The sequence below is a fragment of the Garra rufa genome, chromosome 2 (genome assembly GCF_049309525.1).
Source record: "Garra rufa chromosome 2, GarRuf1.0, whole genome shotgun sequence".
Lineage (NCBI taxonomy): Eukaryota > Metazoa > Chordata > Actinopteri > Cypriniformes > Cyprinidae > Garra > Garra rufa.
In genome coordinates this window covers 23,041,191-23,068,816 of record NC_133362.1, presented here as the reverse complement: position 1 = coordinate 23,068,816, position 27,626 = coordinate 23,041,191, and the positions used below count along the sequence as shown (strand labels likewise).

The 27,626-nt window shown below is 36.3% G+C and overlaps 1 protein-coding gene across 1 annotated transcript; it reads right to left on the bottom strand.

Annotated features, from left to right (window-relative positions):
- Positions 1 to 304: 304 nt before the first annotated feature.
- ogdhl (oxoglutarate dehydrogenase L) lies at positions 305 to 27,619 on the bottom strand. The gene is made up of 23 exons (XM_073835001.1): positions 27,438 to 27,619; positions 26,477 to 26,690; positions 25,174 to 25,341; positions 24,185 to 24,287; positions 17,479 to 17,594; positions 17,076 to 17,230; positions 16,333 to 16,479; positions 16,156 to 16,246; positions 15,884 to 16,063; positions 15,609 to 15,737; positions 15,305 to 15,484; positions 13,520 to 13,672; positions 12,764 to 12,866; positions 11,482 to 11,610; positions 9,346 to 9,496; positions 7,108 to 7,235; positions 6,696 to 6,874; positions 5,299 to 5,370; positions 4,035 to 4,160; positions 2,705 to 2,777; positions 2,456 to 2,619; positions 2,216 to 2,367; positions 305 to 1,634 (listed from the first exon to the last, which is right to left on the bottom strand). Exons 2-23 carry the CDS (start codon positions 26,678 to 26,680, stop codon positions 1,511 to 1,513), a joined length of 3,027 nt encoding a protein of 1,008 aa, XP_073691102.1. The 5' UTR covers positions 26,681 to 26,690; positions 27,438 to 27,619; the 3' UTR covers positions 305 to 1,510.
- Between the last annotated feature and the right edge of the window lie 7 nt (positions 27,620 to 27,626).

Below are 27,626 nucleotides of genomic sequence, written 5' to 3'. Positions count from 1 at the left end.
TTTTCAAATATATTTTCAAAGAGAAAACGGTTATTTAAAATAGTAAAAATATTTCACAATTTTACTGTACTTTGGATCAAATAAATGCAGGCTTGGTGAGCAGAAGAGAATTCATTACAAACATTAAAAAAAACTTGGTAGTGTAGTTCACTAAATAGTCACATGACCTCATATGTGTACATGCTGAATTCTTCTAACATCTTTGAAACAAAAATGTTATGTATTTTTAATTTCAAATTTGTGTTAAATTCTTAAAATTCGTCAGTCTTGTCTGATAATGAGTCAAGAAAAGCACATACTGTATTCCAGTTTATTCATCACTCTGCAAAAGGAAGGTCAAGTAAAGTGCACTGCATTGTAAGATACAGTAAGTCAGGAAATGAGCATATTGCACATAGTATACATACTACTACATAATGAAGCACTTGTATTGTACAGTATACTATTCTAAACACAAACACGGTTTTAAAATCTAGTGAGCATACTAGAAGACAGCATTTTATGGCATGCATGTTATGAGTCCACTAATGTAGTCTTGCTGTATAGGAAGGCAGCAAGCACACTGTCTGTGGGGAGACCTTTTTTCTTGTATGTGCACAGGTAAATGAAAAATGACCTAACCAAGCAAGCATCCATCGTTTGTCAGAGACACACAGACGTTTCTCAGCAATAATGCAATAAACTACCATTTATCACAATCTATCACAGTGAATTACATTTATGATCGTTTCCTTATGAGCAATGCCTTTTGTCTGTAATATACTACAAGCAAATCTAAAACATTTTTACCTTTTTTAAACATGAACACTAAATTCACTATAGCAATTGCCTATCATTTGAAAAGCCTACATCACAGATAGGGAAGGTTTTACCTAGAAAGTTTTACCTATGTATAAGCATCCTTAGAATGATCATTACAGATGATTTTAGTTTTTAGTGTTGCTAAATTACACTACAAAGCAGTTTCCTGACAGATTACCCAGAAAGATATTGCATCAGATACTTGTGCTTATCAGATTCATGGTTTAAGTAATTGGTTTGTAACTTCCTTTTATTTCTTTCCCATCGTGCATAGCATTTTAAAGTTGTCACAGACATGTTGACGTTGTAAATGTCGTGATTCCCACAAGTCCTAAACACCACACGAACCCTACAGTCTGAAAAGGAAGCATATTTTGTGGAAGCTACAGAGAATATCGCCACTGCCATAGAGAATATTGTTACTTGTCTACATGCCATCTGTTTGATGTCTCAGGATGAAGCCAAGTGTGACAGTTATCGAAGACAAAAAAAAAAAAAAAAAAGAAGAATACCGATTACTTAAGACAGATAAAGGATTTCTGGTCCAAATCTATGGATAAATGAGCAAAACAAATTTGTATCCACTGTTTTGTGCTCAATTGATCATTCATACATACTTTGGCAATATGAAAATGACCATATCTAAATAATTGTGCGCTGATGTTATATTTAATTTTAAAATCTAATTTCCACAACTAACACAATAGCATCAAAAACTCCTGCCCTTGAATGCCTCGAGGTTAAACGCCGTGTCCAAGAACCTCTTCAGCTCCGCCAGATGAGTGAATTTGTTTCCTGTGGCAGGGGCTGCAGCAGGGTCACGGCCAACGTACCTAAAAATGTGTGAAAGTTTTTAGTTTGGAGTGCATAAATTTAATTAGGCTACACCAAACATTTAGCTTAAAGGAATAGTTTACTCAAAAGATGAAAATTCACAGTGATGTACACTGCAAAAAATGCTTTTCTTACTTAGATTTTTAGTCTTGTTTCCAGTCAAAATATCTAAAATTTCTTAAATCAAGAAGGATTTTCTAGACAAGTAAAAATTTTATTGTTTTCAGAAAAAACAAGTCAAAATTAAGTGTGTTTTTGCTTTATTTCCATTATTATTATTACCATTATTTCCATTATTATTTTGCTTGTTCTAAGCAAAAACGCACTTAATTTTGACTTGTTTTTCTGAAAACAAGAAAATAATTTTTACTCGTCTAGAAAATCCTTCTTGAATTAAGAATGTTTTGATATTTTGGCTGGAAACAGGACAAAAAATCTAAGTAAGAAAAGCATTTTTTGCAGTTTAATACTAAATTTCTCCAAATCTGTTCCATTGAAGAAACAAACTCATCTACATCTTGGGTGGCCTGAGGTTTTCAGCAATTTTTGGGTGACCTATTCCTTTTATAAAGAGACTCACCATATTGGATTCTTAGGGTGCACTGTGAGGAACCGTGGCCTTATGTAGTCATAGTAGCCCATATTCTTGTGTTCCTCTTGACACCATATGAGTTCAGCATTGCTGTACTTCTCACCCTCAGCCCTGATGAGGTCAAAAGGGAAGGGTGATATCTAAAAGGGAAGAATGTATTTGTTTATTAAAAAGGCCATTTTTAAAATGTCATTACACTTCACAAAACCGGAAGGTATAATTGGCAACCTGCTCCAATCTGACAATAGCAACATCCTCCTCCAACTTAAGCTGTTTTCTTTCTTTCGCCAGTTCGTAGTACACTTTTCCAGTGCAGAAGATGACCCTTTTGACTTGTTCTGGGTTTTTGGATGCAGGACCATCATCTGGAATTATCCTTAGGAATTTAGTCCCTGCAACACAGAAAAATAGATATGGTCAATATCAATATCTTTTATTCCCAAAAGCTGGACAGAATTTAAAGTCTGAATTTTGTACCTGTGACCATCTCATCAAAACTGGAGCGTGCCTCGGGCAGCCTCAGCAAAGACTTTGGTGTAAAAATGATCAGCTGAAAAAGAATATAAATATATGTGATCAGTCAAATAAACTTGTTTTGATTTACATTTAGGCAGTTTTGAAAAGAGAATACAAAAAATAGTAATAAAAACCCAGCTGTGAAATCAAGCGAAACAGTAAATTAAGAGCACTTTCATACAAAACAAACAATATCATCCCCAGACGCTCACAGTTTAATTTGCTCAGGAAGAGTTTTCTCATGCTCCACAAACCTCTGCATTTCTCCACAACAGGGAATCACTTTAGACAATTGCAGTGGCACAGAAGCAAAAGACTGTTGAGACATATGTCAAACTTTCACATAAAATCTAAGTTCAGGGATAAGTTAATAAAGTCCATCAAACTGCCATCACAGCAGCTGTGACAGTAAACTTAAAGGGGTCATCGGATGCAAAACTCACTTTTTCATGTTGTTTGAACATTAATGTGTGTTGGCAGTTTGTGTACAAAAGCACCCTACAATGATCTTTAAAAGTAATATCCCCTTTTTAAAATCAGGTCATTCTCAGCTTCTTGTCGGTGTGACGACACAGGTGCAGGGGAAGACAAGAATGTCTCTGATTGAGCAAAAGAGGTGTTCTGTTGTTGAATGTAATAATGAACATAGCAGTCGTCATTTACTTCCGACATCTGAGCCGCTGAAGACGCAGAGGATTAACGTTACTTTCGTGTTTGAAAGGAAAGCGCCGATCCCGATCTACATATGCATCTATTCGTGCGTAATAATGTGCTAGTTAGCAAGTTTCACAGCTAAACGCGGCTAAATTCGGCTAAAGTAAACATTACGGCTCGTCATCCCACGGCAGAGAGGGGCGGGGCCAGCAGAGCTTATTAGCATTTACAGGAACATGCAACAGAATAGCTCACTCTAAAAAGAGTGTTTTTTACACTACAATTGAGAAATTTTAACCAAAGTGTGTTATAGACTTCTCATTAAGACCCTAGAGAATCATTTTAACTTGTGGAAAATGGGCATCCGATGACCCCTTTAAGTCTGATTTTATAATACCAATGTAGCACAAAATACTACATCCTTATATCTTACATGTACAGTAGTCAACATTTGAAGTGGATCAAAAACGTTAATCAAAATTGTTCTATAAGACAAGAACAGGTATAGTTTTGTTTTTAAGGCCAACTTTGATGAAAGGTTTTGATACACTATGAATGTTGACTACTATACATAAAATGAATCCACAAAAGACATTAAAAAGATGCAGCTGACACGAAGGAAAAAGTTTTGTCTTACTGGCTTTCTGAATGGTAATAAGATTTGTCTTCTAAGCACATGGAAGTAGCTGGCAGGTGTTGAACAATTGACCACAATCCAATTACAGTCATAGAGCTGCTGGACCTCAAAGTCTCCAGTGAATTCCTTAAATGAGATAAACAAAGCATTTTTATCATATCAAAAAAATCCCACAATGTGTCAAAGTGAAAACTTTGTTTAAAAAAGTATCATATTTCAATAAATGTTTTTTCTTTTCAAATATTTAAAGGGATATTTCACCCAAAAATGAAAATTCTGTCATTAATTACTCACCCTCATGTCTTTTCCAAACCCGTAAGAACTTTGTTCATCTTCGGAACACAAATTAGGATATTTCTGATGAAATACTACCTTTCTGGGCCTTGAACCTGGTAGTTGTGTTGCTGTCTATGTAGGGTCAGAAAGCTCTCGGATTTCATCAAAAATATCTTAATTTGTGTTCTGAAGATAAACGAAGTTCTTAGGGGTTTGGAACGACATAAGAGTGAGTATTTAATGTCACTTTCCCTTTAACAATTCATATATTATATGTGACCCTGCAGCACAAAACCAGTCTTAAGTCGCTGGAGTATATTTGTAGCAATAGGCAAAAATACATGGTATGGGTCAAAATTATGGATTTTTCTTTTATGCCAAAATTCATAAGGGAATTAAGTAAAGATCATGTTCCATGAAGATTTTTTGTAAAATCCCTACTATAAATATATCAAAATGTAATTTTTGATTAGTAATATGCATTGTTAAGAACTTAATTTGGACAACATTAAAGGTGATTTTCTCAGTATTTAGATTTTTTTTGCACCCTCAGATTCCAGATTTTCAAATAGTTGTATCTCGGCCAAATATTGTCCTATCCTAACAAACCATACATCAATAGAAAGCTTATTTATTGAGCTTCCATATGATGTATACATCATGTATACAATTGATTTTTACATTTTCACAAAAGACCTCTTTTGCATAAAGAGGACATTCATGAATTGATTTAACTTCTGACTGTTTTGTCAATAACCTGTTTAATGATCATATCTTGTATATACTGATCATGGCTGTAATTAGTATCCTGAATGTCTTTACCCATGATGCCCTGCCACCATAACTGACATACTGCTAGACTAAAAAAGGAAAGCAGTATTACCAAGAACTATATTAAGCATCAAACAAATTGGCAATCAGTGAAGTGCATCCATTTCAAACTACCTGTGTCCATTCAGCATGAGGCATGGCAGGAAGGGCCACTTACCGGATAGCGATCAGGGTCATCCTTGCTCATCTGCAGGAAACGCTCAGGCCGTGCTGACGAGTGCTCCGGGCCCTGCTCATTAGTGCAAACACACCAAAGCTAATAAGTGTAGGTCTATGAAACGCCACACTAAGCTAAAGAATTATGGCCTCATTTATCGGCTCAGACCAAACTTGAGTCATCATTATTGATCTTAGTACAGCTATTCTGCCTTTGAGTCAAGGAAAGGATTGAATAAGATTTTACCCTGTGTTTTATCCCTGCAGGAAATTAGATTCAGTGGTCAATAGGATTGTTATGATCTACATAACAGCCTCTAAAAATAGCATTTGCTTTGATACGGTCTAATAGGGCAAAGGGAGAAATAAATAAGGATTTGAATAATACATGATATTTATGTTGTGTGCTTTCAATTACATACAGTATGCAACTGGAACAGATACTTATTTAATAAGATACAGCAAATATATCGAGGACAAAATAGGCAAGAGTTTATATATACATTACCGTTCAAGAGATGTTTTTTTAAAGAAGTCTTTTAGGCTTATCAAGGCTGCTTTTGTGTGAATCTGGACCACAAAAGCAGTCTTAAGTAGCACAGGTATATTTGTAGCAATAGCCAAAAATACGGATATGGATCAAAATTATTGATTCTTCATTTATGCCAAAAAGTCATTTTAGGATAGTAAGTAAAGATCATGTTCATGTTGAAGGTATTTTGTAAATTTCCTACTGTAAAACACCCTTATGACTGCCTTAAGACTTTTGTGGTCCAGAGTCAGTTATTTGATTAAAATTACAGTAAAAACAGCAATATTGTCAAATATGATTACAATTAAATATTTTTTTTTATTTCAATATATTTAAAGATGTAATTTGTTCTTGTGATGGCAAAGCTGAGTCTTAGCATAAAGTTAGTCCAGTTCTCAGTGTCACATGATTCTTCTGAAATCATTTTAATATGCTGATTTGCTGCTTAATTATTATCAATTATTGATGTGCAGTGGTGCAAATTTTATTCATTTATTTATTTATTGCTGATTTCTTTCTCAATAAACATGTCTTATTATTAATGTTGAAAACAGGTTTGATATACTATATTTCAAAAAATATAAGTATGATGTTAAAGAAAAAGAAAACTGAAATAAATTGATACTTCTATTGATTTGTCCATTAATGATCAAAAGTGACAATAATACATTTATAACATTACAGAAGATTTCTATTTCAAATCAATACTGTTATTTTTAACTTTCTATTCATCAAAGAATCCTAAAAAAAATGCATCACATTTCCTAAAAAATATTAAGCAGCAAAAAAAAAAAAAAAAAAAGTTTTAAAAATTGATAATAATTAGAACCATTTCAATAACTGAGTACCAATAATAATTGACTCACCATTCCCTCCATCCCATGGGGCAACAGTAAAACAATGCCATTGTGGCGGACCCACTTGGCCTGGCCTGAAGAGATGAACTGGTCTATGATACACTGGGCTGTGTTTTGGAAGTCACCAAACTGAGCCTCCCAGCATACCAGGGCATTAGGACTAGCCATGGCAAAACCAAGCTCAAAACCTAAACAAGATAAACAAGTGTCAGAATACCTGGACATTAAAATAATACTGTATAAATTATTGAGTATGGTTTTTGCTAATAGATGTGCTGGCAAATATTGAGAGCAGTTTATTCTGTACAGGCTGCTCATTTCTGTAGGTAATTTTACAGATATCAAAAACAGGGAATGCCTTGAATTTTTTTGTGCATGCTGATTGACAACCAGATGCAAATTGAGAACAGGTGGTTCTTACCCAAAACCCCATATTCAGACAAGGAGCTGTTGCACACTGTGTAGAGAGCCTGGTTTGGCCACAGGTGGTTCATTGGAACGCAGAAGCGCTTATCAACTTCCTGATCATGCAAGACGTGGTGACGATGACTGCAAAGATGAGGTAAGAAGAAGCACTAAGCAGTATGTCAGGTTTTTTTTAAACTTGTATATAAATATTTTTCATACTCACACACAAGACAATTTACACAGCTGTTTTTAACATTTATATTCTAGAATAAAAATTTCCTGATAATTTACTCAACCCTGTGTCATCAAAGATGTTCATGTCTTTCTTTCTTCAGTCGAAAAGAAATTAGGGTTTTTGAGAAAAAAACTGGATTTTTCTCCATATACTGGACTTCAATCGTGGCCAACGGGTTGAAGGTCCAAATTGCAGTTTCATTGCAGCTTCAAAGGGCTCTACACGATCCCAGCTGAGGAATAAGGGTCTTATCTTGCGAAAGGATTGGTCATTTTCTAAGAAAATGTGGTTAAAAAGTACACATACATACATATATATATATATATATATATATATTTTTTTTTTTTTTTTTTTTAGAAAATGACTGAACAATTTGCTAGATAAGACTCTCATACCTCGGCTAGGATGGTGTAGAGCTCTTTGAAGCTGCACTGAAACTGCAATTTGGACCTTCAACACGTTGACCACCATTCAAGTCTACTATATGGAGAAAATGCTGAAATAAAGAAAGACATGAACATCTTGGATGATTTGGGGGTGAGTAAATTATCAGGAAATTTTTATTCTGGAAGTGAACTAATCCTTTAACTAATGGAATACTTTTCAAAACATTAAAACACCTTAAGGCTTTTTTAGGAATCTTTTCATAAGTTGTAATGTCAGAGGCACTCTAACTCTTTATGTCCTCCCAGTGTAAGAGATCATTGGCGGCAGTGGATTTCAGACAGAAGATGTGATAGGTTTTGCTGGCTCACTCTGATGCAATGTTCAAACCAGCCATCAGACCCAGTGCGATTAGACAATCTTTAAAGTCCTTTAAATATCACAGTAATGATGTCCTGCGTAGGCCGTCCCATCTTACAATGAGTACACAGCCATTACCTAACATTTATGTACAGTGTTAACTACGTTTATTTCCTAACAAACTGGGTAATTCACATTTGACAAGTATGGGCTCCTCTAATATATAATGTTGTGAAGTGGAGAATGTAACCACAAGGAAAGTGTTTAGGCTAATTGGGGTCTGTCTGCTAAGCTCATTTAATCACAAATGTAAATCAAAAGTGGCTCTTTAAGCTAAAGTGTCCTGTCTCTACGGGTTAGCTCTGGAAACACAGAGAATCTGGGGAGTAAACAGTTTCCACAGTGCATCAGCTGTGTGTTGCTTTCATCAATCAAGGGACCAGAGCACAGTACTCAGTGCATTCCCAAACACAGTAGACTGAATCAATTACTCATAGCCATTAACTCCCTGAGTAACAAGCAGAAGCAGCAGACTGGAGCACACCAATATGTTCACTCCCAGAGCCTTTGCATGTGAAAAAAAAAAAAGATTGAGACCGAATATATGCACCAGTAGACAATCTACTTTGATAAAAAGGCTCATATCACACAGAAGCTATACTTTGCTGACGTCTTTTCTCGCATTTTAGCTTCACTATGTTCTAAGCAAAGCATAAAACTGCCTAGCGTAGCCCACTCAATGAAAACTTTAGAGTCAAAAACTGCAAAGTGAATCCGTAAGAAATGCCATTTGTTTTGTGATAAATTCAGCTGCGCTGATGCATCTGAGTTTCATTGGAGACACAAACCTGGCTGCCAAAATACCTTGCTCATGACAGTAAACAAATAGACGTGGGAGTATGTGTCTGTACTGCTGTGGGGTGACATAAAACGGGTTTCCTTCAGAAGCAGTACCGTGACGGCACCATGTGGGTATCTCTCGGAGGACTCTGTGCGCGACAAGCTGACGTCATTTGTCAATGTGTTGACATTTTAGTTTTAATGGAGCCATAAGGTAGAAAATATACACTTGGTTATTTTTAGTTACGGAAAATCTAGTCAGTTTAAGACTGCAAAGTGGCCTGATATGTGAAATCACAAACATATGACAACATCTGATGGTCTCTCGTGACTGCATGTGCTGAATTTCCGCTTTGTGCTTCCTTTATAAATCATAAAACAGAAAAAAAGAGTGGCTACAGCAGTTTTTATGAAATGGATTGACTGTCTTACCTAAATGTTCCTCTTTCCACATCTTGTCCACTGAGTCTCACATGAATACCATCCTTCAGCAACGAGCCGAAGGCCATGTACTCTGCCAGAGCCCAGTCCACCGTGCGTTTCGCAACCATATCCGCTCGGCCTCGAAGGATACGTGACAAGCCTGAAATAACACAGATGCAGAACATATAGAAAATCACAAACATGTACCTTTTGTTGTGTGACACTTTGAAAATGAATGCAATTTACTAAAAAAGTAAAGTTGGATCGAGAGAGACTTTGATGTTGGCTTGACAAAGCCCTGTTTGATAGCTAAGCTAGTAGAAAATTTCATTTATTCGTCTATTGGATTTTTGTCTTTCCAACAGCATAAGTGTAGAACAAAACATACAAGCAGAGACTGAACGTCTGGGTCGTGTTGGAATGGAGAAAAGTTTAGAAGAAACATGATTAAGAGCTTGCTTCTTTTTTATTCACACACACAGAAAAAATAACATTTATAATGTTAACATTCAGCAGTATTTTTTTAAATTTGAAAATTGAATTTATATATCATGTGAATAAATAAGCTTTCCATTAATGATTGGTTAGGACAGGACAATATTTGCCCGAGATACAACTATTTGAAAATCTGGAATCTGAGGGTGCAATATGCATATTACTAATCAAAAATTAAGTTTTTATATATTTACTCTAGTAAATTTACTAAATATCTTTATTAAACATGATATTTACTTAATATCTTAATACTTAATACTTAATATTGGTATACAATAAAAGTTGATAATTTGGGCTTTGTGGAAAAAAATCACAAAATAAGACTGTTTATTGTAACAACACATCTACACTAATTTTTTTCTTTTCATCATCAAATTCCAAGATATAAGTTATATATGTGATATGTCTACGCCATATGTGTTAAAACACCTTCTACAGTTCATGTTTATGAAAACCAAACCCATCAGTACCTGGTTTTTCATACGCAATATCCCATTGGAATAAAGCACTGGCCTGTGCCAGAGAAATACGTTTGCCGACAGGTTGATGCTTTGAGGTACTTGTGCTTAGAGGCAGGCAATAAACAGAATCTAGCTGGAGGGCTATGGTGGTTAGGGTGATTTAGCAGAATTTAAGGCAGCCAGATTGGAGTCGGCTCTTTAAGTGCAATGGTCCCATAGTGCAACTCCATCAATCCACTATAGCTCCCCTGTGTCCACTGCTCAGTGAAAGAAAATGATGACCCGTGTGGAGCAATGAGACATTCCTATATCAGAAGTCTAAGGATCATCTGTCAGGGCTTTGCTGATGTTCCACACCGTTACCACCATCATCCTGCAATGCTTTGATGTCAGTTTCCAGTGTTTTGTCCCTAGTGGTTAAAGCTTAACAATACATAAGATATAATCTAGTTGATGAACTGACTGCTGGGGAACAGGCCTCTGGGACTCCACAGCAATAATTAAAAGGATAGTTCAAGCTAAAGTGAAAATTCTGTCAACATTTACTCACTCTTATGTCTTTTTAAACTTGTATGACTTTCTGTCTTCCATGGAATGCACTTTCTCTCTTTTCCATAAATGTCAGTGGAAAAATTTTAAGGAAAAAACTAATTTCAGGGATTTATTTTTTTTAGCTGTCATATGGCATCTGAGGATTTGAAAATAGCAAAATATAACCAAAAAGTTGTATGGACTAGTTTTATGATAGTTTTTTAATGTACACACTCTTAAAAATAAAGGTGCTTCACGATGCCATAGAAGAACAATTTTTTGTCTAAATGGTTCCATAAAGCACCTTTTGTGAACCTTTTGTGGCAAAAGAAGGTTCTTAAGATTATAAAAAGGTAAGAAAGAGATGGTTCTTTAAAAAACTTCTGACTAAATGTTTCTTTGTGGAACCAAAAATGGTTCTTCTATGGCATCGCTGTGAAGAACCTTTGGAAGCACCTTTATTTTTAGGAGTGTAATTGGAGTTTGACAGGCCCCTTGTGCAATGATACAATGGTGATAGTTCAGGGATGAAGCTTTTCCAGTTTTGGAACCTACAAACTTTCAGTTACCAGCCTAAATTTTTTCTCACTGGTCTACAACTGGTCTACAAGTTTAGGAAATTGTGCCTTCAACACTGCCTCACATACATGAAACTTACCACTATGAATGGCAAAATCCTTCAAAGGGACTGAACTGGCTACCTCACCAATGTGCCTGAGCACCTCTTCATTCAGTCCAGTCGAAGGGCAGCTCATGCTCTTTGGCTCTCCATCTGGTTTGAAGAAGTCTTAAACACAAAACAGAGACCATATCACCAACAACTGGGTCTAAATAAGTGGTGCTCAACCAGAGGGATTTAGCAAACTTTAAAGTGAGCCTAAAGAAGACTTAAAACAATTTAAAATAAAACAAAACAAGCATTGAAAACCTGGGTATACAAGGTAGTGTGATCTCTAGACCTAAAATGTCATACTGTATAAATTAATCTTAAAATGCCATGGGCATTTTATAAAGAATATACATTATTTTTTGTTATTTTAAAATATTACAATAATTTATTATATAATATTGTGAGTAAAAAGCTTTTTAAAAATCCTTATACCCTATCTTTATCCAAAAAATCATACTAGGGAACCTTTAAAAATTGGACAGGTCAAGAACAAAAGAACTTGAACTGAATGGAGCTGAATAATGCCAGTATTAGTTTCTGCAGTATAGCTGACTCAAATTGGTTCGTAATTCATGATTTTCTTCTGTTACTGAACTAAATTGAATCAACACTGAACTGGCTTGAACCGAATAACAACACCATGTCCTTAGTAGGGCTGCTTAATGATGAATTACATTTTTTTCATAATGAATGAACACAGTTATTGAACTGAACTGAACCAACACTGAACTGATTGGGAATAACTGAAAAATGACACTATTGTCTTGCTACAGCTGCTTCACAGAATTTATTTCTCTCTGTGAATTTATTTCTCTCATTTTTAAGTTTGGATCCTTGATTCTGTTATTTTTCTGTTCAATACTATGAAGCTGCTTCAAAACAATCACTACTAGTGCTATATAAAAATAAAAAATGACGTTAAAGGTGACAGTGGGGGGATTTTGAGTGAATGTGGTCAAGAAATGCTTATATTTTCACTAAAACGCCTAGCATCTATCCACCTTTTTTTTAATGCTGACATAAGCCTATGGGTGAGACTTCCGGTTTATTAGCTGCTTAGGAAAATAACGAGAAGAATAACAATGTGAAGTAAACATTAAAACTGTTTGCACTACAAACCAGTGTGTACATAATGAGATAATACATTAAAAGACTATGGTAAGATACACCAATCAGCTAAAAATAGCTGGAAGCCAGACCCATAAAATGTACAAATGGCCACATCCACTCTTATTGGGAAAAAAAGGTGGATAAAGTCTTCAGTATGTACCTGGCCAGGGAGAGTCAAGCCAGTGGCGGATGTGTAGGATCTTCTCATCTTTAGAGCTGGTGTACGCCTCCTCACAGATCTTGTCATATTTAGCAACCTCCTCCTGAAAACAATTCACAGTACAGCGCTAGCCCGCCATCCACTATATTCATCAAAAACCCAGACACACATGACACATTTGTGACAAATTATTAATTAATGATTCATGGCACCTATGTGCTACGGCGTGGAGAAAACAGCAAGATTCCAGTCACAATTTATTCTCTAAGTGAAATCCCCTGAGCTATGTCAGCGAGTGAAGAGTGACAGGGATGCAGTTGTAAATAAAACGAGCTGTCGCCGGGCGAGACAAGGTGTCAGCTATCCGCACTGGAGGGATGGTTTGGTCCGACGATTGTGGTTTCTACGGCGACACAAATCTGAGGGTGGTTGGGAGGGGAGGGGTGGCTAGCTCTGAGCCCAGGGAGCGAGAGCCTGGGTCAGCGGGTGAAGTATGAAACGTGTCATCGGCAGAGCGAAAAGACATTGGCTGAGCATCGGAACATAGCCTCCATCAATTGTCAGGAAACAATATCCAAACGGCACAGGAAACCCATCACTTCCTAATAGGCCAGGAAAACAACAGCTGTGGAAAAGATGCTTTAGATGAGTTAAAAAGGTCAATTAGGATGACCTGTGGGAGGAACAACAGCAGGTGGACATCTTCGCATTACATAATGACACACTAATGAGATTTCCATAGAGTGAGACACAAACCTCAAACTCTTGCAGTGTTACAACTCCCTCAGAGATGAGCTTGTCGGCGTACTTCTTCAGCACATGTTCCTGCTTGCGGATCTGCTTGTACATGAGGGGTTGAGTGAACATGGGCTCATCCATCTCATTATGTCCAAACCGCCGATAGCACACCTATAAAATACAGTATCAGTATCATTAATCAACCAAACAATTCTTATATAAAAGAACTGCTTTTGCCGCCGTTTACCTAATATTAACAGTTACAAATTAAAGTTGAATTAATATATTTTAGGCATTGTTAAAACTGGATTCATTCTTAGGTAAGTTTTCAAATACATTGTTCAAAATGAGTGGCTAAGCTGTGCCAAACCTAAATTACTTCCTTGAAGTTATCAACACATATAACAAGGCTCTTTTCACAGCTGATGACATTGACAGCCAATACATTTTAAACTCTGATTCATTCAGTAATGCTTTTGAGTCTTTAGCCTCTTTCACACAGTAATACCAGTAAATTGCCATAAAATTACCATAACAACTTTCCGTCTCTTTACCGGTAAAGCACCACTCATACATCAGTTTCAAAATACTGGTAAATTCTGTAACACCATTAACCGAAATAACCTCTAAACGGCTGCACCTCCTCGTGTTGTGTTTGTAAACATGGAGGTGTAAACGCAGTCAGATGTTTTCATTTTTGTGTCAAACATTCACATTCATGCAGCTTTTTTTGGCCCAGAGACATCGTATTAGACTACTTTAAACCAAATTACGGTACACAGCGTAGAGTAAATGTGCCATCTGAGTCAGAATGTTTCGATTTGCCCAGAGTAGACATCTTACGTCAGTGTGTTCTGAACTAGTTTGTGCTCATACCAGTAAACTCCTGCATTTCCACAGAGCACCAGTAACTGTAACATTACCAGTACGTTTCTCATACCAGTAGATGGCCAAAATGAATTGACTGGTATTTCTGAAAAGGTTCTGGTCAGACATGATCTCTTAACAGTTATTTACTGTAATTTACTACTAAGACTGTTTGTGTGAAAGGGGCTTTTGATTCATTTACTCAACCAATTTGTTCCTGTCCTCTGATTCATTTAAGAATGAAATATCACTACTGTATTTTGCACAGGGATGGGCAACCATTGATCATGCTTTAGCTTTGTTTTGTAACAATTTAATTGCAGAAGTAAAAATAAACTAAGCAACTGGCCATATGTGACCGTGGACCACAAAACCAGTCTTAAATAGCAATAGCCAAAAATACACTGTACGAGTCAAAAGTATCGATTTTTCTTTCATGCCAAAAATCATTAGGATATTAAGTAAATATCATGTCCCATGAATATATTTTGTAAATGTTGTGCCATAAATATATATCAACTTAATTTGGACAACTTTAAAGGTAGTTTTCTCAATATTTAGATTTTTTTGCACCCTCAGTGTTTTCAAATAGTTATATTGCTGCCAAATATTGTCCTATCCTAACAAACACATCAATGAAAAGCTTATTTATTCAGCTTTCAGATGATGTATAAATCTCAATTTTTTGTGGCCCAGCCCAGGGTCACATATTTTCTAAAATGTAAGTGACTTAAATCCATTTAAATATCTGTCCATGGAGCCCCTTCAAAAACCCTTGGTTGACATCCCTAATGTATAAGAGAAAAGACTGTGATTCTTGAACCAGGATAATAGATCTTTAGTTGTGTAATCGAGCAGTCCTTACCAGTAAGTGATTTATCGTAACATTCAGTGATATTTTCAGTGATATGTTGGATGTGTCTTCACAGTATTTACCAGGTCTATCACCACATCCTTATTGAAAGTGTTTCTCCATTCTGCAGCAACCTTACAAACATACATCACAGCCTCTGGGTCATCAGCGTTGACGTGGAAGATGGGTGCGTTGACAACGCGAGCCACATCCGTTGGGTAGGGAGAGGAACGTGCCATTCGGGGATCTGTGGTGAATCCAATCTGGCAACATCAGATAACACTCATCAATCTACAACATACTAAAAGGTCAGAGGTTAAGGTTTAGCCACTCTTCAGGTTTTAAGTAAATCGATTCTAATGGGAAAATCTGATATTTGATGTTAACCTGATTATTGACCACAACATGGATGGTGCCGTAAGTGGTATATGAAGGCAGTTCACTGAGATGGAAGGTTTCATAAACAACTCCCTGACCCGCAAATGCAGCATCGCCATGCATAAGAATGGACATCACCTGCAAAGAAAGAAATCAATGGTGTTATTTGTTTGTATTTATCCAACATTCCAAACAAGTGAGTCATTATACAGCAGAAAAAGAAAAATATGCTTATATTTTACAGTGGCTCATCCTAAAAGATAAACTGAAGATAAATGTACTACCCTCCTTCCTTCAGTGTCTCCTCTGTAAAACTGCTCTGCTTTGGTCTTGCCCTGAACGACAGGATCTACTGCCTCTAGGTGAGAAGGATTTGCCATCAGAGACAATGTGATATTCTTATCCGTTTCCCTGTTTATCCGTTCATGGTACATCCCCAAGTGATATTTCACATCTCCTGAACCCTGAAAAAATTAAAGTGTGAAATGTACACCAGAAGTGCAATAAGAAAACGAAAAATGAAATGAAAATCATTTTTCATCAGATGAAATTGTACCTCATCTGCAGCCTCAAGTTTGGAATCAAACTGACAGAATATCTGATCCAGATCTTTGCGAACTACATTGGCCAGGACGTTCAGTCTGCCTCTGTGTGAATCAGAGGTTGTGTTATTATTGCTAGGGTGGATTCATAACAGCAGAGTGAGATTGAACAGAGCAGGTTTTAGAGGTACCTGTGAGGCATTCCCATAATTACACTATCTATACCAGCTTCACTGGACTTGTCAATGATCATCTTCAGGGCAGGGATGAGAACCTCACAGCCTTCCAAACCAAAGCGTTTCTCTGAAGACCATTTGCGAGCAAGAAAGTCCTCAAACCTAAAACAGTGAATCAAGTTCATTGTAAAAAATTCCTCCAGTGTCAGCTTTACTTTGCTAAATTAAAAAGAAGAAACAAATGCAGTTCTGATTCTAATATAAAAATAGGTTTAAAGGGAAAGTTCACCCAAAATTCTCTCATTAATTACTCGCCCTCTTGTCTATCATTTATATTCGGAACACAGAGATATTTTTGATTATATTTTTGTGAACGCGAATCAAAGACTGACACGGAAGAGAAGAAATTGTTGAAAAAAGTTGTTATTTTTGCTTTCTTAGTGCACAAAATGTATTCTCATTGCTTCCTAAAATAGGTTGAGCCACTGATGTCACATGGACTATTTTAACAATGTCCTTACTACCTTTCTGGGCCTTGAAGGTGGTACTGTAGTTGTGTTGCTGTCTATGCAGGGTCAGAAATCTTTTGGATAACATCAGAAATATCTCAATTTGTGTTCTGAAGATGAACAAAGGTCATACAGGTTTGGAATGACATGAGGGTGACAGAGTTTTATTTTTGGGTGAATTATCACTTTAAGCAGGAATAAATAAGTCGCTTATATGGAGGCAAAAAACGTTATTTTAAATTTATGCACCGTGTTGAGCGAACCAGCCTGGCCAGTAAAGTCCTCTTCTCTCTATGAGAAAACATCATGATTCCCGGAGTTTCAAACTTCTGTCGGATCCACTGACACTGCTCCATATTGTTGATGAACATGAATTCCACTCCGGTATGACCACAGTATGAGGTCTGGAACATTTTAAGCAAATTCCATTTACACTTTCATTCATTAATGCATTCATTTTTGAAGTATAATTAAACATCAACATAATATAAGCGATTAGCTTGTCACATTTGCCCAAATTACATCCTTTCAAAATAGCTAGTCAATGTCATATCTGAATCAATCCAAGCACAAAACCAGCTAATGAGGAATGAGGAAAGAGTGTTTCAACTCAAATACTGGGTAATATCACAGTAATCCAGCATTTACCCACCTCAAGTCTGTGTATTATTTCTCTCAGTGGGAGTGTGTTTTCATTTCCCCCAATAAATGTGGTTAGTGGCAACTGAAATGATTTATCCAGATCAGATTCTTCCAAGCCGTAAGAGTCTAAAGATTAAAGAGGAGAAGCATATTAAATTATAATCAGCAACAAAAGAAATACTCTAATGAAATTTAATCAGACCCCTGCAATGTTACTTCGTAAACCATATTATGGTTTACAGTGATGTAAAGATGTGTTGATTATGGTTCCAACAAGTCACTCAAACAGTTTCCTTCTCAGCCGATTTAATATTAAATCTAAACATACAGTATATTAGAGAACATAATTATACATTTACACAACAAAAACCTTCTTCTGAATTATACATCACAGTAACGGCTCCCAGTTTGTTTTCCTGGAAATGGCCAACTAAAGAATAACTCACATCCTCAAAAATGGGTATGAATAATTTATTGAGTGAATCTGATTCAAACAACTGCCTTACAAGACTGTTTTGTGAATCTTTTTGACTGACTAACTAAAAAACATTTCTGTCATGACAAGAAAAGTTTAGCTTCGTAATGGATATGACAATGTTAATGTATTTGGTCTTGGCACAATAGATCTGCTACGCTGTAGCTGCTGTTGGTTATTGCTGTAGTTGTAGATTATTATTGCTGCTGCTGCTGCAAGCAAGTACAGGAACTTGCTACTGCCAAAGCATATGGTGATATGGTGCTGTGAGTTTTTAAGACGTACTGCTGCTGCACAAATAGCATAAAATAACCCCTAGCAGATCTACACAGGTGGAACTGGGGAAGATGGAGGGTTCCAGAGGAACTGCCCAAGTGAATGCTACCAGCCATTTATATAGCTGCAAGCTAGTTGGTTGTGTACGCAACATGAACCAACCAGCTTGTGCCAAGTCGTATAACTCTGTGATATCATCAGTTACGTTAACAACCCGTCAGCCTGTGCCATCTAGAGTTTCATGGCAGAACTAGGCATTTTATAAGAGTCATTTATTCGTGAATCAGACATCACAGCTTGTGCTGTGTTTGATTTGCTTGCAGGAAACACTGCCACAAGCTAAAGAATTCAGGAATAAATTAATTTATGTTTTCGTTTTCGTATATTTTTTTGGATGCGATTTCAGCTTTGGATGCATTGAAATATTTAAACTTATGCATATTCAAAACTATGAAATTAGTGATTAAAACAAAGCAAGACATTGTTTTCATTTGTTATTAAGTACCATTTCGAATAAGCAGAGGGTAATGGCTACTTCACAATAGGGTTGGGTCGATAGACGATGCCATCGTCCATCGCCGATGGCCGATAGACATCACGATGCTGAGCCAGCATCGCAATCCTCCGCCCCACCCCCGCCGCAGCAGCAACCCGCCCCCGGCAAAACACACACTGAATCACACTATATAGCCAGATGAAATGCATGCTTTCAATTTCCGCATCTTTACTTATTTTATTATTATTATTATGAGGAAATAATAACAAGGTTGTTAGCTATCACAATATAAATTACAGTGAACTCCAAACAAATTACATGAACTAGTTTGTTTACATTAATAAACGAGGCATACAAAAACAGCAGAAAAAATTAAAAATAATTTTAATTAAATTAGATTAAATAAACTACACCAAATATGCCTTTTTCATGGTTTTACCATAATGAACCGAGCTTGGAACAAAAAACAAGAGAATATATATTTTTTCCCATCAAAATACAAACGTACAATACAAAGCCTATACATTATAAATAACAGTTTATCATTCAAATGCATTGGGAATATGGAAACACTTGGATTTGTGCCGAATTACAGAGGTAAGTGAGCCCCATGCCTGCTATTTTTAGTTTCGCTTTGTTTTGGATTCTTAACTTTATATATTTTGTTTCATTCCTGTTCTGTTCAGAATACCGTTACATTTAGATGATTCATTTTGGAGTCAGGGTAACAAACTTATAGCCATGTTTATAGTGTTTATAATGTTAATACATAATAATATTTCGCGTGATTTGGTATTATTTCTGATATTACACTTTCTCTCTAAACATTCTGCTGCTCATTAAATGCATATGGAGAGAGTGGGTTAAGCAGTAAGCAATCAATGAAAGCGATTTTGAACTTAAAGCTGACTGGTCGAAAATATGTTAAGGACCAACACACATCCTCCAAATACATCTACATAAACCCGCGCTTGCTGTCTCGTATGCACGCACGCACTGTCACGATCTAATGCACTTGTTAATGCCGGATCTTTAAAAATCCGTCTCAAATTAAGCACTGGTCGAAACTGTAGGCTACAATTAATTAATTCGTTTTGAATTAATTATTTAACAACAACCATCCTGCACTCCCCCGCACCCCCCCCCCCCCCCCCATCGTCCATTGCGATGTTTCACGTTAGACATCGTACGATGCCAAATTGGTCGACATCACCCAACCCTACTTCACAACCAATTTTAAAGGGATAGTTTACCCAACAATGAAGATTTTGTTATTAATTACTCACCCTCATGTTGTTTCAAACCAATCAGATCTTCATTCATCTTCGGAACACAAGTTAAGATATTTTTGTTGAAATTCGAGAGCTTTCTGACCTTTTACAGACAGCATGCAACTACCATATTCAAGTGAAAGTTGTGAAAGTTGTGACCCATACTCGAAATTGGTCCTCTGCATTTAACCCATCCAAGTGCACACACACAGCAGTGAGAAGTGAACAAACACACGCACACACTGTGAACACACACCAGAGCAGTGGGCAGCCATTGCTCCAGCGCCCGGGGAGCAACTGGGGGTTCAGTGCCTTGCTCAAGGGCACTTCAGTCATGGTATTGAAGGTGGAAAGAGCGCTGTTTATTTTAGTCGGGTTGTTATTTCAAGGTGGTACATCAAGATGGAGATCAATGGTTCAACCATAATTTTATGAAGCTATGAGAACACTTTATTGGAGTTCTGATGTAGAATGCCCATCTCTCTTAGTTCATTGTCTGTATATTTTGTATATTTTGGTTTGAATAATGAAAGGCTAGTCAACAAATCTGCTTTTTACAGAAGTCACGGAAGAGAAGAAATTGTTGAATAAATTCAGTATTTTTGTTTTCTTTGCGCACAATAAGTAATCTCGCAGCTTCATAAAATTATGGATGAACCACTGATGTCACATGGACTATTTTATCGACGTTCTGGGCCGTGAACATGTCAGTTGTGTTGCTGTCTATGCAGGGTCAGAAAGCTCTTGGATTTCATAAAAAATATTTCACATATTTGTGTTCTGAAGATGAACAAAGGTCTTACTGGTTTGGAATGGAATAACGGTGAGTAATTAATGACATGACTTTCAACAAGATGATGATATCCGACGAAACCGCATAAGGTTTTAAATGAATGTCGCACATTTTTATATTGTGACACATTTTCAACCATTTAGTCACAGCCTAGAGCGCTGATATGTAAATCCTAACTAACATCATTACCAATTTCATGGTTAGTTACACCCCTAAACGCTGAAAGAAAACCAGGCAATCATAGTAGGTTGTAAATGCTTCCTGTAGATAACACCGGGGTTTATCAGTAAGACTGTGTCTCCTCAAGAGAGGAGCACACACAAGAGGAGACAGGTGCAAATGTAATTAAAGCCACAGTACAGATAAAGAGAAAAGATACATCATGCCGAAATTAGGAGTCTCTGGTCCAATACACACCCTCATTAGCTGCACAGAGGCTATAGTAAAGGCTCTGACAAAACCTGACCTGACAGAGAGTGTACTGAGGTAAAAAAGGCATGTTTTGAGAGGTCTTATCACTGGCTATTACTCTCTCTTTTTCGATCTGTTGTGAGAACATGTCCTACATCCTTCTACTCTGGCGACACTAAAGGCAATAGGACCCGACAGGAGCAAAGGGGAAGATTTATGGGCCTTTATCTCAGATAACATTAACCTGTGCTCGCGATTGAGTCTGGGGCATAGCTCTCCCTTCCAGTCCCTGTCGCTGTCTGAGACTGGGGAATCTGTAATGGCCGAATGAGGAATTGTTTGCTGACCACTTACACATAAGCGCTCTTTCTCTCTCCCCTTTCCATTAATCGAGCACTATGAGTCACCAAATAACCAAAACCCAAGCAGTACGAGCAGTGTTACTAAACTTCATTACAATAATCTTGATCCTTATATAATACGAAGTGCTATCAGCTCTGATTATGAGATTAGGGAAGCAACTTCCAATGGTCTTCGGAAGCCCTGTGCTAAAATGAAAAGACTGATCTGAAAGATTACACACAGGAACATCTTAGAAATAGCACGTCATTGGGTTTTATGTGCAGAGAATTGACATATTCTATACATTCAGAATATTTAATGGTTCATATTTTGCATTTTAATGACATGGGGGTTAGAATTTGTCATTTGATGAATGGTCTAATAACTGGAAGTCCTCACTTTGCAATGAAAGAGTTTTTTTCAGTCAGCTCCGACAATCTAATTTTCCTTTCATAATTAAAAAGGAGATGTATGCAGCGGATGGGTGCAGCTTTGTTGCTACAGTGACGTATAAACACAGTGGCTGGGGTTGGCAAGGTCAGCCACCAATTACATTAGACACAGCTCCGGTAGCTTGTAATGCAAGCGAGAGCTGTAGCGCTGACGTTAGACTAAATAAACCACAAAGATGAAGATTTTAAATATTTGTAGACAAAGTAAAAGACAAAAAGACTGTTAGATATTTTTGGGAGCCTAAAATATGTGGTTCCATGATTTTAACTTAATTAAAAATTTAAAATGCATTGCATGCAAATATCAAGTTTTTAAGGTCAATATCACATACCACATGACATGATTTTATAACCTAAACTAAGCATTCCTTGTCATAAAAATATAAAATGATATTACATTTGAAAAAATTGAATGATCTTGACACATGTACAGTTGAAGTCAAAAGTTTATATACACCTTGCAGAATCTGCAAAATCTTAATTATTTTACCAAAATAAGAGAGATCATACAAAATGCATGTTACTTTTTATTTAGTACTGACCTGAATAAGATATTTCACATAAAAGACATTTACATATAGTCCACAAGAGAAAGTAATAGTTGAATGTATTAAAATGACTTTGTTCAAAAGTTTACATACACTTAATACTTAAAGGAACACTCCACTTTTTTTGGAAATAGACTTTTTCTCTAACTCCCCCCGCCTTAATAAGTTGGATTTTACCATTTTGAAATCCATTCAGCCATTTTCCTGTTCTGGCGAAATCACTTTTAGCATAGCTTAGCATAGATCATTGAATCCTATTAGACCAATATAACAATAATATAAATGACCAACGAGTTTCGATATTTGTCCTATTTAAAACTTGACTCTTCTGTAGTTATATCGCGTACTAAGACCGGCGGAAAATGTAAAGCTGCGGTTTACTAAGCCAATAAGATTAGGAACTACACTTCCATTCCGGCATAATAGTCAAGGAAGTTTGCTGCTGTAACACGGCCGAAGCAGGCGCATGACAACTGAGGGACTCATATGCAACTATTGCAGAAGGTTCACCGATGCTTCAGAAGGAAACACTATGCATTAAAAGCCAGGGGTGTAAACTTTTGAACCGAATGAAGATGTGTGCATTTTTCTGATTTTGCCTAAATATCATATTTTTTCATTTAGTACTTCCCTTTAAAAGCTACAGATAATACTTACATGTTTCTCTAGAAGACAAATTAAGTAAAATTTACCCTAATCTTCAAATTCAAAGTTTTCACCCCCGGCTCTAAATGCATTGTGTTTCCTTCTGAAGCATCAGTGAGTGTTTGAACCTTCTGTAATAGTTGCATATGAGTCTCTCAGTTGTCCTCAGTGTGAAAAGATTGATCTTAAAGTCATACAGTCATTGTTGGAAAGGGTTCAAATACACGAAAATGCTGAAAAACCAAAGAATTTGTTTGACCTGAAGGATGTTTCTGAAGAACAAGGGACTCATGAACAATTATCACTTAAAAAAAAAAACAGGTGTGGATCATTCAGGCAACAACACAGTATTAAGAATCAAGCGTATGTAAACTTTCGAACAGGGTTATTTTTATTAATTCAGCTATTATTTTTACTTGTGGACTGTATGTAAACATTTTTTATGTGAAATATCTTATTCAGGTCAGTACTAAATAAATGAAATAATAAAAATATTTTAATTACTATAATATTAAATATCATAATATTATTATATTTTTATTATTTATATTATATTTTATTATTATAATACTAAAATATGTTTTCCAAAGAATTAGTAATAAAAAGGTTATGCCAATGTTCTTGAGTTTCCTTTTTAACAATGAAATTCTTTTTATTATTACTATATCTAAACAGATCTTAACTTTATTAAATACATTTTAATACAAAAAATGTCAAAGTATGATTTGCATCCTTAATGACTAGACAAAATATGACATTATGTCATTAAGATGCAATGTATTTTAATTAGGAGTTCCTATTCAAAGAGAAGTGTATTACTCAGCAGTATTGAATGGTTCTGAGAGGGAGGTTAACAGAGAATAATAACAAAAACACTCTTAAGGATAAGCCCCAAGCAAGGAACTAAGTCAGCATTCACTGGATGTTTTTAGAGCAAAGTAGGACACTGAAAGGAAGTGAGTGTTTATAAGAATCATGAAGTTAAATATGCTAAATAGATATCTCACCAAGCTTGTCAATAGATGTGATTAAATCTGAGGGAACGAAGGAATCCAGATCGGCAGTGAGGATGCCAAGAGGGTCCAACCTGGCCACATGGTGACCACGTACCTAAAGTGAGCAAAATGCATAAGATTGAATATGACTTGCCATCTCCAAAACCAAAGAAAAATAAGAACCAGAGGCAAGACTGTGCCAGGAAGTGCTTTCCCTCAACTAGGGGATATCTAACCCGCACAAATATGAACCAGCGTGACACATGGCTAACAAATCTCACAAGGATTCACAATAAGTTGAACATGAAAATCCCAACAGGCTGGCAACAGGAGATGGAAAGAAAATGCTGGCTTTGCCAAAAGACAGAATTTAATAAATCCCTACGATACTTCATCTAATTAATTAGAGGAAGCAGGGAAAATGTTACCACCTGTTTTGATTCAAGCAATCTCTTTGATATATTCATTTTCAAAAGGGAAAAAGCTAGTCTAATTAGGCTAGAAATAATCACGTGATTTGCATAACTACACAGGGACACTATAAAATGTACGGATGTACAGGCCCGTCATTGATTTATTCCAGTTCAGTGCCAATGTTAGAGAATATGATTGGATTATTTTATCAAAATAATTTACTGAAAAGAAAAAACAGTAAAATTCTGCATTTTTGTCTCTAGTTCTCAGTCTAAAGGCTTATGTACAACTTATAATAGCATCCTCACCAATGGACTTTTAACTTCTGTTTATTATAAGATGTAGACAAGTTTGTTTCTTGAGAGTTCACCTTGTGATATGAAAAGCTGTTTGTAAGAAACAAATCAATCATTAAGACATTTCACTGCAGAGGATCAATTGATGAGCAAGTAATGTAATGCTAAAGTTCTTCAAATCTCTTCAGATGGAAAAACAAACTCATCTTTGATGGCCTGGGGATGACTACAATTTCATTAAATTTCATTCCTGCGTGAACTATTCCTTTTACCCAGAGCTCCTCAGTTTACCTGATAGGCTCTGATAAGAGTGTGGACTGCCAAATGATCCTCTACCACCTTTTCTGACATGGCAGGTGTCTGGGACATGGCTCGGCCCTGGAGCAATGTAGACAGACGCTTCTCTCCAGTCTCCTCTGAACTGCTAGCTTGAGCGTTACGAAAGTATGCATCCCAAGACTGTTGAAAATATAGCAAAGTGCATATTTCAAAAGGTTAAATTTTCTGATTTATTAATTCAAAACAAAAAAATTCAGGCCATCTGATGTTAAAAAGTTCATTTACTCTCTCTCTACAATGTCATTTTAATTCCACATGACTGTGAAACCCTGTGAAAAAAAAGACAATTGAAGAGCTAAAATAAAAAAAAATTTTATCTATTTTTTATCAATTTTATTATTTAAAACTAAATAACCTAAAACCAAAACTGAAACATAAAAAAATGTAAAACATCAAAGAAAATATCTAAATAAAATATAACTCAAAATATGAACAAAATACATATATGTGACCCTGGAACACAAAACCAGTCTTAAGTAGCATGGGTATATTTATAGCCAAAAACACAGTGTATGGATCAAAACTATCTATTCATTATGATATTACGTAAAGATCATATTTTTTAAATGTCCGACTGTAAATATATCAAAACTTAATTTTTAATTGGTAATGGCATTGCTAAGAACTTCATTTGGACAAATTTAAAGGCGAGTTTCTAAGATTCCAGGTTTTCAAATATTTGTATCTCAAACAAATATTGTCCTATCCTAAAAAACATACATCAATTGAAAGTTTTATTCAGCTTTCATGGTGTATAAATATGAATTTCAAAGTTTACCTTCATGACTGGTTTTGTGGTCTTAGGTCACATCAATATTACTACAATAACACAAGTTTGAACTGAAAATGCAAAAAGCAAATCTAACACAATATATGAAATAAATTGGTCCCACTTTATATTAGGTGGCCTTACATTTAAATTAATCATTTGATACAATGCACTTATTGCGTATGTGTTTTTAGACTGTACTATTTAAAAAAAAAAACACTGTTGGCCCATACTTTACACTTTAACCCAACCTTAAACCTACACATACCAATAAACCTGTCCCTAAACTTAACCATATCCCACCTCAGTAGCAGCAGAAGTGTTTTGCAACAAAATATGAAAACAATAAGTACATTGTACTTATATTTTGATGTAAGTACATAGTAGTTAATTCCATATAAAGTGGGACCAATACATTTTAGCATTGCGGTACACTAGGGTTCTGAACTGTTGAATTAGAGTGTCTTTAGTAGATGTTCACTGCACCTCATGAACATTTTTGTGATCCTCCAGCCAAGCGTAGTACATCTCCACAACATAGTTGGAGCTGCAGGCCACCAATGAGGGTTCAGCAGCCTCACTCGAACAGTTACGACGTGGGTCAAAAACTCGCCTTCCTGTCCCCACGTGCCCCCTCATCCATTGGCTACTGCTTCTTAGAGCACCAGCCAGTGACCTCAGCTGACTCATATCTGCAAAACTTCATAAATAGGAAACAAAAAGGTATTATGGCAGAATTAATCAACAGGTATGCTCTTGAAAGGTATTGTAAACAAATCAGACCTTATTTAACTTAAATGTTTATATGTGTGATTTAACCCTGAAAACACCACTTTATAAACTGGCTAAACTATCTTAAGCTAGTTGATGAGCATCAAGTTAAGATGGTCAACCAGTATGGTCTTTGTGGTAGGGTGACCTACAGTACATCATGTACATAAATAATATTAATAATAATCTAATGTACAACTGAGGGTCTTGTTATATTTTCCAAAAGTATGCTACTATGTATTTCTTTTAAAAACTTAGAGGTAAAAAAGTCAAACAAAACTGCACCTGCACCTTTAAAAACATCCTCATTCATGCCGCAAGTGCATTTATGAATGCTGTTTATGGATTACCATAACCATATTGCGCCGTTAAAATGCTCCTTCTATATCCTAGCTTCAAGTACCGGCGATTTATGAAAAGGGCTTTTAAACAGACCTCGACCTTCATCTTCACCATTTCAATGACAAATGGATTTGAACAACGTAAAAGCCCGTTTCCACAATCACGTCCACCACATTTATGCGATGCAAATATCTGAGCGGACAGTCGTAAAGATGCATCGATTGGCCGGTTGGTTACAGCTGTTACGCATCGAGGTTATATGTGCTCCATTCGCTCGACAGACGCAACGGCGTCCACGTAGCTTGTCCTCTACGTCATAACAAATATATTTCACCTTGACTGCGCACAGATGAAGATGGTCCGCTTGAGTTCAGATGGGGTCTGTCGTTTGATTCAGGCTGGAGTTTGTTGTCTCTGTCCTGTAATCTCTCCAACGTCAATCCGTCCCATAATCCGCATGCACGTGCTCAACGCGGTACTGCAGTTGGTCACTTTGAGCTCTAAACTGCAGCATCAAAAATAA